This window comes from Trifolium pratense, linkage group LG7 (genome assembly GCF_020283565.1).
Source record: "Trifolium pratense cultivar HEN17-A07 linkage group LG7, ARS_RC_1.1, whole genome shotgun sequence".
In the NCBI taxonomy this organism is placed as follows: domain Eukaryota; kingdom Viridiplantae; phylum Streptophyta; class Magnoliopsida; order Fabales; family Fabaceae; genus Trifolium; species Trifolium pratense.
In genome coordinates, this window is record NC_060065.1 from 2,574,158 (window position 1) to 2,586,440 (window position 12,283).

Sequence of the window (12,283 nt, forward strand, 5' to 3'; positions counted from 1 at the left end):
CGAAGAAGATCTTTGATGTTTAGTATGACCGCCGCATAATAGTGGAAAAAGTTTAAATTCTTTGAAATCACATCAAAGAATATCTAAGAAAAATAATACTAGTAAATACTAAATACATCTAAAAATAGTGATGGACAAATATTCCATTCTAACTCAACCATGGTTAACTAGGTAGCACAACTTTATCCTAGTTAGTATTAGTATTTGTCAAATTTGCACATCATATGATTCATATCGTACTACTCAAATTGAAAAAAGAATAACAAATTATTACACTCTTCTCTCTTCTACCAATTTTTCCGCCGCCTCGTACCGGCGGTTAACGTTTATCGCCGATTCTCCATCTCACCGTGGTGAACACTCACTACACAACAACTCAACTCAACTCAACTACTACCTTCCTTCACCAATGCCGCCACTTTCTCCAACACCGACACCGCCAAAAAAGAAGCGAAGCCTCGCTGGAATGCCAGGTGGAGTATATAATAATTATTAATATCAATAATTATATTATAAATCATCAATTAAACTTAATAATATTAATTATTATTACTTTTTTGGTGTTTCCATTTGCAGATCCAAATGCTGAAGTAATCGCTTTATCACCAAAAACTCTGTTAACGACGAACCGTTTCATATGTGAGATCTGCAACAAAGGATTTCAACGGGAACAGAATCTTCAACTTCACCGGCGAGGACATAACATGCCGTGGAAGCTTCGGCAGCGAGCGAGTGAAGAAATCCGCAAGAAAGTGTACGTATGTCCTGAACCTTCTTGTGTACACCACAATCCGTCAAGAGCGTTAGGTGATCTGACCGGCGTGAAAAAGCACTTTAGTAGAAAGCACGGTGAGAAAAAGTGGAAATGTGAACGTTGTTCTAAAAATTACGCTGTCAAATCTGATTGTAAAGCACATATGAAGAGTTGTGGAAATAGAGAGTATAAATGTGATTGTGGCTCCTTCTTCTCTAGGTTCATTTCTTTTCCCTCTTCTTTCATTTTTCTTCTTCTTCTTCTTCTGTTTATTTATTTATGGAAAATGCTAAATAGTGTCCCGGGCACTAGTTAAGGATACAAATATAGAAGTTTTATCTCGTAAATTGTGCATTCAATGTTTTAATGATGTGAAAAGTTATTCTCTCTCATCATTAACTTTATCATTTGTTTCCTTTTTTAGTATGCTTAACTAGTGCCCTTGCCCCAAAGGCACTGTTTAGCATGACCCTTTATTTATATTATTTGTTGATTATAGGAGAGATAGTTTTGTTACGCACAAAGCGTTCTGTGAAGTGTTAGCGGAAAAGAGTGCGAAAGAAGGTAGCAATGTTGTGGGTTCATCTGCACCTCCAACGCCTCCGCTTACTCCATCAACAATATCTGTGGCGTCTCCTCCTACTTTGTCCTCTGTTCACAACTCAGGTATCACTTATTGTGCTAATAATTTGTTTCCTAACTTTCGGGGTAATCTCTTCTGTTAAAAAACAAAAAGCTCTAGTAATTTGGAAGTTAAAAAAAATCTTATCAAGTGAATTTGGATTCTCCTGAATTATTTGTTCTTCAAGTGAATTTTATTACCCACTTGAGCTTGGTTATTTGGAAGCAAATCTGTTTTTACTTTTGGAATAGGAAGGATTGGACAACTTAAATAACAATAAATTGAATTACTCTCAAACAATAATTCATCCATTTTTTTTGTTTACAATGGAGTAGAGGAACGAACACAGGATCTCTTAGTATTATCCAAACCTCTCGCCACTAGATCAAACCTACTGGCTTATAATTCATCCGTTCTTTTTCTAATGTAATGTGGTTTTAAGATTGTTTACTTATAGCAATACAATTATTTTGATAAAATTATCTATCTACAGTATATCCTATCTATTTGGACTAATGAAGTTGACATGATTTGAACCTGACAGATCACAGATGTGTGTTTTATTTTGTCTCTTACATTTATTTTATTTTTATTTTGTTTTTCTATGTTATTATGTAGTAATGCAGCCCACAATATGGATCATAATTTAACCAAAAATAGTGTCCACACTATAAACACTTAGAAGGGAAAGACTAATTTATGTTTTTCTATTAACAAAAGACTAATTTAAACTGTATCTAGAGTCTAGACTAGATGTATGTGTTTTATAATCCCTCTTTCTCTCTAATTATAAACACTTATTGCTTTTCTTCCCATTTATTAAAGAAAATGAAGTATATGTAAGTATTAGTTAAAAGGGGAAAATAAAGAAAATGTCAATATATCGAAAGTCCACAAGTCCTAGCTCAACTGACAAAAAATGCCCAAATTGTTAAGTCGGACGTCATGACTGGGGTTAGAACCCCGACTCCCTCACTTGTATGTGTGAGTTTATAATATCTTTGTCATTTCGTGTATCTACCCCAAAAAAAAAATGTCACTATAATTGTTTCCATTTTTGCTATATGCATTCAATGGCCAAGCTTTTCTTCCCTTTCTGTTTCAGGTTATAATATATGGATTTTTCTTTTACATTCTCATTCAAGTCAATTTATCCATTTGCAACTTTTAAAATTCTTATAATTCCTTGTCTTATGCTTATCCATCAATTTTTATTTTTCATGATCGTTTTTGCTTCGTGTGAAATCAGATATTGCAGAAAACCCAACAAAGCTGTCACCTCCATCTTCAAATGCTTCCACTTCTACCAGTTGTTGTTCCTCATTCAGCAGCCTCATGACAAGCTTGGCTCACTCGGATTGCCCCACCACATCTTTCTCTGTCACAGAACCGACAACCCTCTCACTTTTCACACCACTCTATCTCTCCAATAACAACAACAACAACAATGATCAGTACCCTCTTCCCCACTACAGTCCTGCATTATCTGCCACTGCATTACTCCAAAAAGCTGCTCAAATGGGTTCACGTTCATCCAATTCATCCTTGCTTCATGCTTTAGGCTTGAAAGAAAACAGTGTCAGTATTAGCAGCACCACTTCAGATAAATGGAATGTCCATGGTAATGTAAAACAAGAAAATGAGCTTGTGACAGATTACCTTGGGCTTGGACTACTACCCTGTGGGAATGAGATTATGGGCTCATCGGACCAGCCCATGACCCGTGATCTTCTTGGTCTAAGCATGGGATTGGGTAGAGATGATGATCTTTCTGCTTTGCTCACATCTTTTGGAGGGAACTTCGATTCATCCGCATAAACAAGAACTTTTAAATGTTAACTTTCTGGTTTTTAGAAAATGAACTTTGGCAATTCAGAGTTCAGTCATTCCTCCCAAAAATCGACTCGAGTGCATAGACAAGAGCTTAAAGTTGGGAACAACTAGTTGTGTCGGCACTAGCCCACCCCAAGAGCTTTTGTTTTTGTTTTGCTGGTAAATCAGCATACTCGCTTTCTCTATATGTTTGGCATCACTATTTGAGCTCTCTAGTCATATAAATGATGATTCATTGTAAAAACAACTACTAATTTTAGAATATTTATTTATAATGTGTATATATATGTCTTTTTTATATGATGTGTTTTCTGTAAACGTAACAAGTGCGCTCTCAATCATCAAATTGTTGATATGGCTCCGTTCAGTGGCGACTCCAGGATTGTTAGGGAGTCTGGACAAATTTTTGGAGGGAATTTTATCAACCCAAATTTCGAATATAGAAATATTTAAACTCTGTTTTTCAATATCTAATTTTGGAAGAAATTTTTAAACAAGAAATAACATGCAAGAGTATAGTCATGTTTCCAATATAATTAAGGTTCAACTAAATAAGAGACTACAATGAAAACTGAATCCACATCAACGTATATAATTATATTAAACTACTTATTTATACAATCAAAACAACTTAACAAATTTTAAAATTCAAAACACCATCAAGTCATCAAACAAAGATTATAGATTGAGAAGGTTTTAGGTTGTTAAAAATTAGAATTAATTGCATATTTGATTTGTTATGTTTATTTTAGGTTTCAATTTGGTTCCTTATTTTTTAAAAGTTTCAAGTTGGTCATTTTCCTCAAATTTTAGTTTAAATCATCGACTTTTCTAATGAATTTGTGTACGTAGACCACTTAGGAGAGTACTATGTGAATGTTTTAGAAAAATTAACTCAAAATTTAACAAAAAGTTAGAAAAAATTAACTCAAAATTTAACGAAAACGACCAACTTATGTTGAGATCAATAACATAAGGAACCAACTTGAAACTTTTAAAAAATAAGGGACCAAATTGAAACCTAAAATAAACATTAGAGACTAAATATGTTTCGTACGGTACCTTTACGAAATGCGTTTCTTTCTTTTATTTTTATTTTTTGTTGTTTCTTATTATTACAAAAAAAAAAAAAGGCAGCCCCGACATGTGCCGGGCTTGCCAGACGGCATAATCGCCACTGGCTCCGTTTCTTTCTTGATACTTTAGTTCCTTGTGTTATCGTTTGAGATATGATATTTATCCAACATAAACATATCCTCATTGATTGAACATGGTATCATTGAAATGTTTAAGTGGTTGAACTTGAATGATTAATAAACTTTAATGTAAGAGAATATAGTTTTGAATAAATTGATTTTCTTAAAAGAGTTGAATGTAAAGTGGATTCTGGTTTGGATGTACCACAGTAAAACCAATTATGCTCAATTTCACCAAGAATTAATTGGACATTATCAATTCACTCAAAATTAATTTTACTCACTACAAAATCAAACATGCACTCCTAATTTCAAATTAAAATATATTATAATTTCTTTTTGGTATTAACTCTTTGATTATTAGAGAAAATGACTTCGATAATTCAGAATTCGACCGCAAAGTAAGTAAAGTGTGACAAAAAATTATAACACTAGAAATCAAACTCAGATTCTTCCAAACGATTCATCTTAAACGGAACTCATTAACTATTTAAACTCAATATCTTAATTAAAATCAATTATAATTGACATCACCCAAACATATCAAAATAATTTTATACCTATAAAATTAACTCTTTAAACATGAGTCAACAGATTACACCCAATAGAAGAGATATGGGATTATTGTTTGAACTTTTAAAGTCAAACATGGACCACTTCTAATGAATCAGATTCGACGATCACATTGTTGTGCAAACAAAGATAAGCAGCAAACTGTCCCAAAATCATTTGAACTTCACAAAATTTTGAGGCAAAGTGGTCCATCCGAGATGGCAATTATGTGACAGCCACACAGCACATATACACTTAATGTGCCAAGTCACACTGTACAACATAGCAGTTGTCAGTTGACCAAGGGGCGATATTCACCGATGCTTTAATTTTTTAATTTTTTTACCATTAGTATCTGGTCCACCGGATCGTTTAATTTAGTTCATATTAGTTTTGACATCAAATAGTTTCATTCTCCTCTTAATCGCAGTTGCGGGGATTGAACCGTGATTCTCCCTATCAAGTTCAGCGTCAATCATCACTATTTCAAAACGATTAGTAATTTTTTTTTAATCAAAACAAATATTAAAATTTTTATTTTTACACAAAAAGTGCACAAACTAGAACAAAAAGAAGTTAAGATAGAGCGAAAAATCTACAATAAAGCAAAGGAAAAAAAAATAAAGTTACAACAAATTATTAGGGATGATAATGGGTAGGGTATGTATATCATACTACAGACTCATCCTCATACCCGCAGTTTGAAAAAATACTCGTACGCATTCTCATATCCGCGTGAGTAACAACATTTGTACCTGTCCCGGTGTATGTTGTTCTTTGGTATCAATTTATTGATATGTTCAATATATTAATTTCCTGTCATGATGATTTCCTAACAGTGTTTCTCATTTTTAGTCCCCACTGAATATGCATCCTTGGGACCTCCTAATGTGAAGTGTGATAAATGTGAAGCATGGATGTGAAAGTATGAACAAAAATGTTACAAAGGGAAGGCCAGAGTTCAATGTTAAGTATATTATAACGGATGTGAAGTACCTTATGAGAAAAATTACATTCAAAAAATAAATGAGGTTAAGTTTCAACAACCCCGAAATAAAAAATGTCACGTTTAACCAAACTATCTTTAATCAGAAACTAATTTGCCATCAAAGATTTTACATATCGTCTATTTAAGTTGCGAATAGTTCACTACTTAAATAATAAGAGTATTTAGATAAATTCAGGGGAACTTACGGGCATAAAAAAATTCTCTTACTTCTACCACCAAAGAAATGAAAATTTCTCAACGCACCCACCCATTTTCTCGCGCACTCCCTAGCGCACCTAAAAAAATTCGGAAAATACGTTCCGAACTGTTTTTTAGTGTAAAATTTACACTATAAAAAATTCGGGAAATGTTTTCCGAATTTTTTGGGGAGTGCGCGAGAAAATGGTGGGTGCGTTGAGAAAGTTTCCAAAGAAATCTATAAATTTCTTATTGGGCCACACCTGCATAAGTCCATTGTTTTATTCTTTTTATTGGGCCAGCTTTAGTAAATTCTTTCTCTTTTTATATTCACACCAGATATTTCATTACTCGATTTCTCACAGATATTTCATTTCATATATAAGTTTTTTAATATTTGAAAAATATTCAACTAAGTTTTAATACGGGACAGGACAGGTGGAGTGTTAATATGAGAATTAGTTTAACTTTATTTTATTTTTCATTTTTATTATAGGAATAACAAATTTCAAACTAATTTTAAGATTAAGAAATGTCAAAATACTTGTACATAACCTTAAAACTACTAGTTTGAAACTTGTTTCTCATCTTAATATTGTTCTGAACCTGTTTCCTATCTTAAAATTTGATGTTTCCTCCGTTGTTTGGTTGCTTTTTGGTTTCTTCTGCATTGAACAGGGAAATTTTATTGGTTACCAGTACGATTTGGCTCTTTCCTCAAACCACAATGTTTGTGTATATTCTGGACTCTTGCAGCATGTTTAATTGCTATGTTTCCTTGTCCTTGTTAAGAAGTCCTACACTAATGGTAATCTTCGTATTACAGGCCGATTTTGTAGGGTTGAGTTAAGTCCAACCTAAAATTTCAATAGTCCTATCGCAAATAGCAATAGTTTTTAGTTAAACCTTTAGGCCTTAATTAATCATAGTTAAGCTTGTTTGTTTTTTAAATTAATTTAATATATAACTTGTAATGTTTTTTTTATTAGAAATGATATTCTATTTGAGTTTGGGGGATGTTTAGCAAACAAACAAAGTATCGTTGAAAGAAAAAAAAGACAAAAGCCAGAGAGGAAAAATGAGAGGCTGTGGTGTATTCAAATCGGTTATTATATGTAGACAGTTGATTTAATTAGTGTCACAAAATTATCCTTCAAATTATTCTCACTTTATCCATATACTATTATTTTGTGGTTTTGCAATTGCTATTAGATTTCCTCAATACTACCCACCACACTGTCCTTTTATGTAAAACTCCTACTCAGACATATATGAGTCGACAAAAATTGATGTATCTGGTCTATATTACAGATAGATGCTTCTCATAAAAGTCTCTTCCCAGACATGATAACTGTTTCTCATAAAAAACTTCTCTGCTCTACTCTGCACTAACAATTTCCCGCCAGATTTTGAATTGTGAATTGCTTGTTGAATGGAGAGAGTATATTCTTATCCTGAACAACGAGAGAGAATTCTGTTAGGATATGACGACGACGACCCGAGCACATCAGAGAGGAAATCGGACGTTGATTTTAACGACGTATTTGGGGGTCCACCACGGCGCAGGTCATCGGTAAATGAATCGGTGAGTGGAGAGGAAAGTGAAACAGGTTGGTGTAGTTGGCCAGTGGAGAATGAAAGAGAGAAACCTGTGTTTGGTGAAGATAGTGGAATTAGGAGTAGGAGGCGTTATCCTAATAAAAAAGCTAAAGATTTCTTTGATGATATATTTGGAGGAGAAGAATCTCAGCCACAGAGTGGAAGTTCAACACCAAAGAAACGTGATGGTGCTGCTTTCAGTCCTGCTCTTCAACCACTTGCATCTTCTCTTCCTACATCATCATCATCCTTCAGGTTTTTCTTTTCACTTTTTCACCTTCTCTTTAAACTAGTAAAACAAAAATCAATTTTATGGTATAATTTTACACTTTCAGTCAATTTTATGGTATAATTTTAACGGCAAAATATTGATTTTTCATTGAACGTCAGTGTAAACCAATAGTGCACGTTATCCTTTTTCTTAATGATAACTACTAGTAAAGTCACACATATGATTAGTTGTGATTTGTTAATGATGTAAAACTTTTTACATTAAATTAAATGCGTATCAAATAAAACCATGAGTAGTATTTTCCGATGCATATTACCCCAAACCAAGAGCACTTAAATGAGATGATAAGATATCTTCTAGCTTGACCTAAGGTTCTAAATTTGAATTTAATTTATCAATTTGAACAATGTTAGTTACACACTCTTTTATAAATTTTAATCAGCAGAAAGAGAGTCGGTTGAAAAATGTGTGTTAGAGAGTGTATATTGCTAGCACTTCCCTATGGATTTTGTAGAAGTTAAAATTGAATTGTTATAAACTAACAAAATGACAATGTGAGAAGATTATTCAGAATTAACATGTCCAAACTTGGAAATGTTAAAAAATAAAGGTCAACTCAGTTGATAATATATTTTTTATATGATGATGATAACATGTTATTCATAATTTCTTGTTTAGCTACTTCTAATATCAAAGCAATGCAATAATGCCTTGTTCATCTTCAATTTGCCTCTGATATTTACTCCTCCGAAATTCACAGCCTTCCAGCCATAATGGCAAAAGGGGCGGACCTTCGAACATTTGGTTCCCCTCCAAGGAATCCACTCGAAATCGGTATTGCTGCTTCAAATGGATTAGCCTTCTCAGATTCTCATCTATCTAGATTTTCAGCTCAACATAAGGAGTTGCAAAACGATTTAAAACCATCTTCCCGGCAAAGTCTCTTATCAAAGGAGTTTTCAAAATCGAGCCTATATGATGAAGTAGACAAAGGAAACAATATGAAACACGACGCATCTATCACTGAAGTTTCTGTTAATAATACCAGTAATGATAAGTTCCATTTCTCAATATACAAATGGGCAAGTAAAGGTGTGCCTTGGGCAATGCCGCTTAGGACAGACAGAATCTCAAGGACAAAGGATAAGGTTAAACTTGAGAAAAGCTCGAGCGCTAAGGAATGGATCGTCACTGAGATAACCACAGAAAATGATAGTTTTAAAGAATCTATGGTCACTGAGATTACCATTGCAAATGATAGTCCTATAATATACAATGGTTCTTCTTTGACGAGAAATAAAGAACAAGATGTGTTAACTGCTTCCACAACTACTCAAAACAAGATAGATTCACACCAGACTGTAGAACATAAAGTTTCTGCCAAACCTCAATCAGATTCGTTGAGCAGCCGTCAAACACTTATTAAGGATGTTCTTGGTAGTCCTATCTCATATGACACTAAAACAGAATCAAGTACTCATTCTACAAGTGAGTCGGTCATCTATGAAAAAAATGAAGTTGCTAGTGAAACTCAGAAACATGAGATCAAATCATTACATTCTCTATTTAGTAAAAGTAATGTAAAACAAGGTAAAGCCATCTTTGGTATTCTGTTATGTGTATGTGTGTGTGATTTACCACCCTGTCATAACTGTCGATAATTATATATGTCAGATAATGATGAGATTACTCGAAAGGGGAGAGAAGAAAACATGGCGAAAAGCTCAAAGTTGTCTTCCAATTTTGATATTCCTATTAATCCAAAGAAGCAAGATGAAAAGCGAAAGACAGTTTCCACGAAAGGTGTAGAATATAGCAAAGCTACTTCCCGGGGTTCATTAAGCCCAGGCAGAAGTATGGGGAAAGGTCGAGTTAAAGGGAAGGTCAAAGACTTTGTTCAAATATTCAACCAAGAAGCTGTAACAAAACCTAAAGATGACTCCAAATCTCGACCTCAAGGTTATACATACAAGCAGAAAGGAGCTGTAAAGGCAAATGATGATGTAAGTGTTGTCGTGTCGCATCTGAAGAAGATACTCACAATATTAAAAGGATGTCAATTATTTGAATACATTTTAATGAGGTATTTAAGATTTATTTACAGTTGTTTCAATTCTCACAAGTGGATGGAGTTCCTGAAAAGTCCAAGAAGATCTATACCGTAGAGACGCTTGATATGCCGGCCAATGATTTGCCACAGCAGGATGATATCTCAGCATCAGGTACTCCTTAGTTAATTAATTTCGACACGATCAATTAATAATATGGTGGTACCTATTTCAGAAACTATTATATGCTATTCTTTGCAAGTAGAAAACCTTAATTACCACATCAATGTGCTCACTTGTAAATTTTTTTACACTTCCACTGATCATTGATCGACTTTAAACTCTGAAGATATTCTTTGGTTTGAATACTTGATATTTAAAATATGTGATGGAACAACTTGATTTTGTTAGCAGATATTCCAGACATTTCATTTGCTGATATCGGAGATCAAGACGAGTCCTTCCATGAGAATTTCACGGTATTCCATTGTTAAATTGAATAAGTTTCAAGAGTTAATTTTTTTAATTTATGTGCTTATGTTATGTGGATAAACTCCTGAGTTGGAATTTGCAGATTGAAGTATTATCCCAAGATGAAGATGAGGTCTCACAAAACCAAGAAATTCAAGAAATCCAAGTAATTTGCAACTTACCTACACATGTTTTGTTTTCATCAACTTGTAGAAGAACAATATTAAGCATATATATTTCTGCACACAATGTAGGTCATTGATAAAAAGATACAACAATGGTCGAAAGGGAAGGAAGGAAACATACGCTCGCTGCTGTCAACACTACAATACGTAAGAAAAAATAAATATGTTCGTGTACTACTTTACTATTCTTAATCCATTTGATTGAACATTCCATATTTTCTATTTATCCTTTTGAGATCCTTGGTTCCATCTAAGTATGTAATCATGTTAAAAACTTAAAATTGGTTCCAACATGAATAAAGGTACTTTGGCCAAACTGTGGCTGGAAGCCTGTGCCACTTGTTGATGTAATTGAAGGGAATGCGGTGAAAAGATCTTATCAAAGAGCTTTACTCACTCTGCATCCAGATAAGTTGCAGCAAAAGGGTGCTACTTCAGAACAAAAGTACATTGCAGAAAAAGTTTTTGATATTTTACAGGTAATATGTTTGTGTTAACTAATTAGCATTAGCAATTTTGTCTCTTTCATAATGTCTAGAATCTTGCTTGAAATTAGTCATAAACATTCCACATCTTAACATGTTTTGCTATTGGCGAGATAGTACAAAGAGACAGCTTTGTATCTCGTAAGGAATACAAAGCTTCACGGTGAGTTAGTGACGTCTGAATTAGTTCAGCAGTAACAAACACAAGCCCGAACTTGAATTGCACAGACCACTTTTTTCTGTCATAAAAATATCAAGAAATTATACCATTGTACATACATTCCCACATATTTGGTATGAGGCAAAATTTAGGATGCAATTGATTTTGATCATTTAATTTACTTTGTTTCAAATGGATAATGCATTTAATTTTTGAGATGAAGACAAAATCTGTTTTGCTATTTACAATCTGGGTTTATGTCTCTAGACTCTAGTTTTGGCATTCTTCTTTAGCTTGTAACCCAAGTTAACTCACCGCGATCTTACAAAAGTTGAACAGAATGTATAAAGTATATATTTACAATGCAGGAGGCATGGACTCAATTCAATATGATCGGTGCACTCTAATGTCAATACTCAATACCAACATGAGAAAAAGCTCTCGTTGATACCTTATCGGAAGCTGCTTTCTGCAATAAGGGAATAGATGTTATTCTTATTAAAATTGTAAGTGATACTTCATATTTTGTAGCTAGTTTAATTGTAAAAATATATAAATGAATGACTCCACTCTGGTATGCATACAAAGTATTCTTTTATCTATTGGCACAGTAAATAACTAAATATATCTACATCCTCAGGAAATGCAAGACAACAGAGTTCAAGCTGTGGTCTATGTATTAGCATATTATGTCTCTTAATTTTCTTTGTACTGGTGACTTTTATTTGATGTTCATTATTCGTTGATGCATATTCTTGATGCTATATTTCAATGTTAACAGCAGTTCTATGATTTAGAAATTCATACAGTTCTATGATTTTTTGAACTCTTTTAATTACACCACTTTTCAAGATGATATTTTTATATTTGTCTTCTTAATTGTCCTGATGACACTCATTAGCATTTTCTTATGTATTTTACCGCAAACAAAGGGCACCTCCCCTCAAAAGACAACCCAAA

At 33.5% G+C, this 12,283-nt stretch overlaps 2 protein-coding genes across 8 annotated transcripts; both read left to right on the forward strand.

The window, feature by feature from the left end:
• Positions 1-184: 184 nt before the first annotated feature.
• On the forward strand, positions 185-3,492 carry LOC123893593 (zinc finger protein GAI-ASSOCIATED FACTOR 1-like). 2 transcript variants are annotated; one of them, XM_045943348.1, is made up of 4 exons: positions 185-473; positions 577-973; positions 1,254-1,420; positions 2,635-3,492. In XM_045943348.1, exons 1-4 carry the CDS (start codon positions 410-412, stop codon positions 3,192-3,194), a joined length of 1,188 nt encoding a protein of 395 aa, XP_045799304.1. In that variant the 5' UTR covers positions 185-409; the 3' UTR covers positions 3,195-3,492. The 2 variants fall into 2 exon arrangements, with proteins under 2 accessions (XP_045799304.1, XP_045799303.1); XM_045943347.1 differs by having other exon boundaries at positions 189-473; positions 2,626-3,492.
• A 3,793-nt stretch (positions 3,493-7,285) lies between these two features.
• LOC123893594 (J domain-containing protein required for chloroplast accumulation response 1) lies at positions 7,286-12,008 on the forward strand. Of its 6 annotated transcripts, none has more exons than XR_006803518.1 (10): positions 7,309-7,997; positions 8,735-9,564; positions 9,649-9,977; positions 10,079-10,196; positions 10,437-10,501; positions 10,597-10,659; positions 10,748-10,825; positions 10,981-11,157; positions 11,692-11,829; positions 11,964-12,008. XR_006803518.1 is itself a non-coding variant. In XM_045943350.1 (9 exons), the coding sequence occupies exons 1-9, from the start codon at positions 7,576-7,578 to the stop codon at positions 11,728-11,730; spliced, it is 2,121 nt and encodes a 706-aa protein (XP_045799306.1). In that variant the 5' UTR covers positions 7,286-7,575; the 3' UTR covers positions 11,731-12,008. The 6 variants fall into 6 exon arrangements, 4 of the variants coding, with proteins under 4 accessions (XP_045799306.1, XP_045799305.1, XP_045799307.1 ...); XR_006803517.1 differs by having other exon boundaries at positions 7,331-7,997; positions 10,434-10,501; XM_045943350.1 differs by having other exon boundaries at positions 7,286-7,997; positions 11,692-12,008.
• Positions 12,009-12,283: the final 275 nt, after the last annotated feature.

Excerpts from the sequence above, each read along its gene's own strand:
- LOC123893593 (XM_045943347.1), top strand. The coding sequence starts at position 410 with ATGCCGCCACTTTCTCCAACACCGACACCGCCAAAAAAGAAGCGAAGC. Across the intron at positions 474-576 it reads AAGCCTCGCTGGAATGCCAG|ATCCAAATGCTGAAGTAATC; the intron begins GTGGAGTATATA and ends TTCCATTTGCAG. Across the intron at positions 1,421-2,625 it reads GTCCTCTGTTCACAACTCAG|ATATTGCAGAAAACCCAACA; the intron begins GTATCACTTATT and ends GTGTGAAATCAG.
- LOC123893594 (XM_045943349.1), top strand. The coding sequence starts at position 7,576 with ATGGAGAGAGTATATTCTTATCCTGAACAACGAGAGAGAATTCTGTTA. Across the intron at positions 9,565-9,648 it reads TAAAAGTAATGTAAAACAAG|ATAATGATGAGATTACTCGA; the intron begins GTAAAGCCATCT and ends TATATATGTCAG. Across the intron at positions 10,660-10,747 it reads AAGAAATTCAAGAAATCCAA|GTCATTGATAAAAAGATACA; the intron begins GTAATTTGCAAC and ends CACACAATGTAG.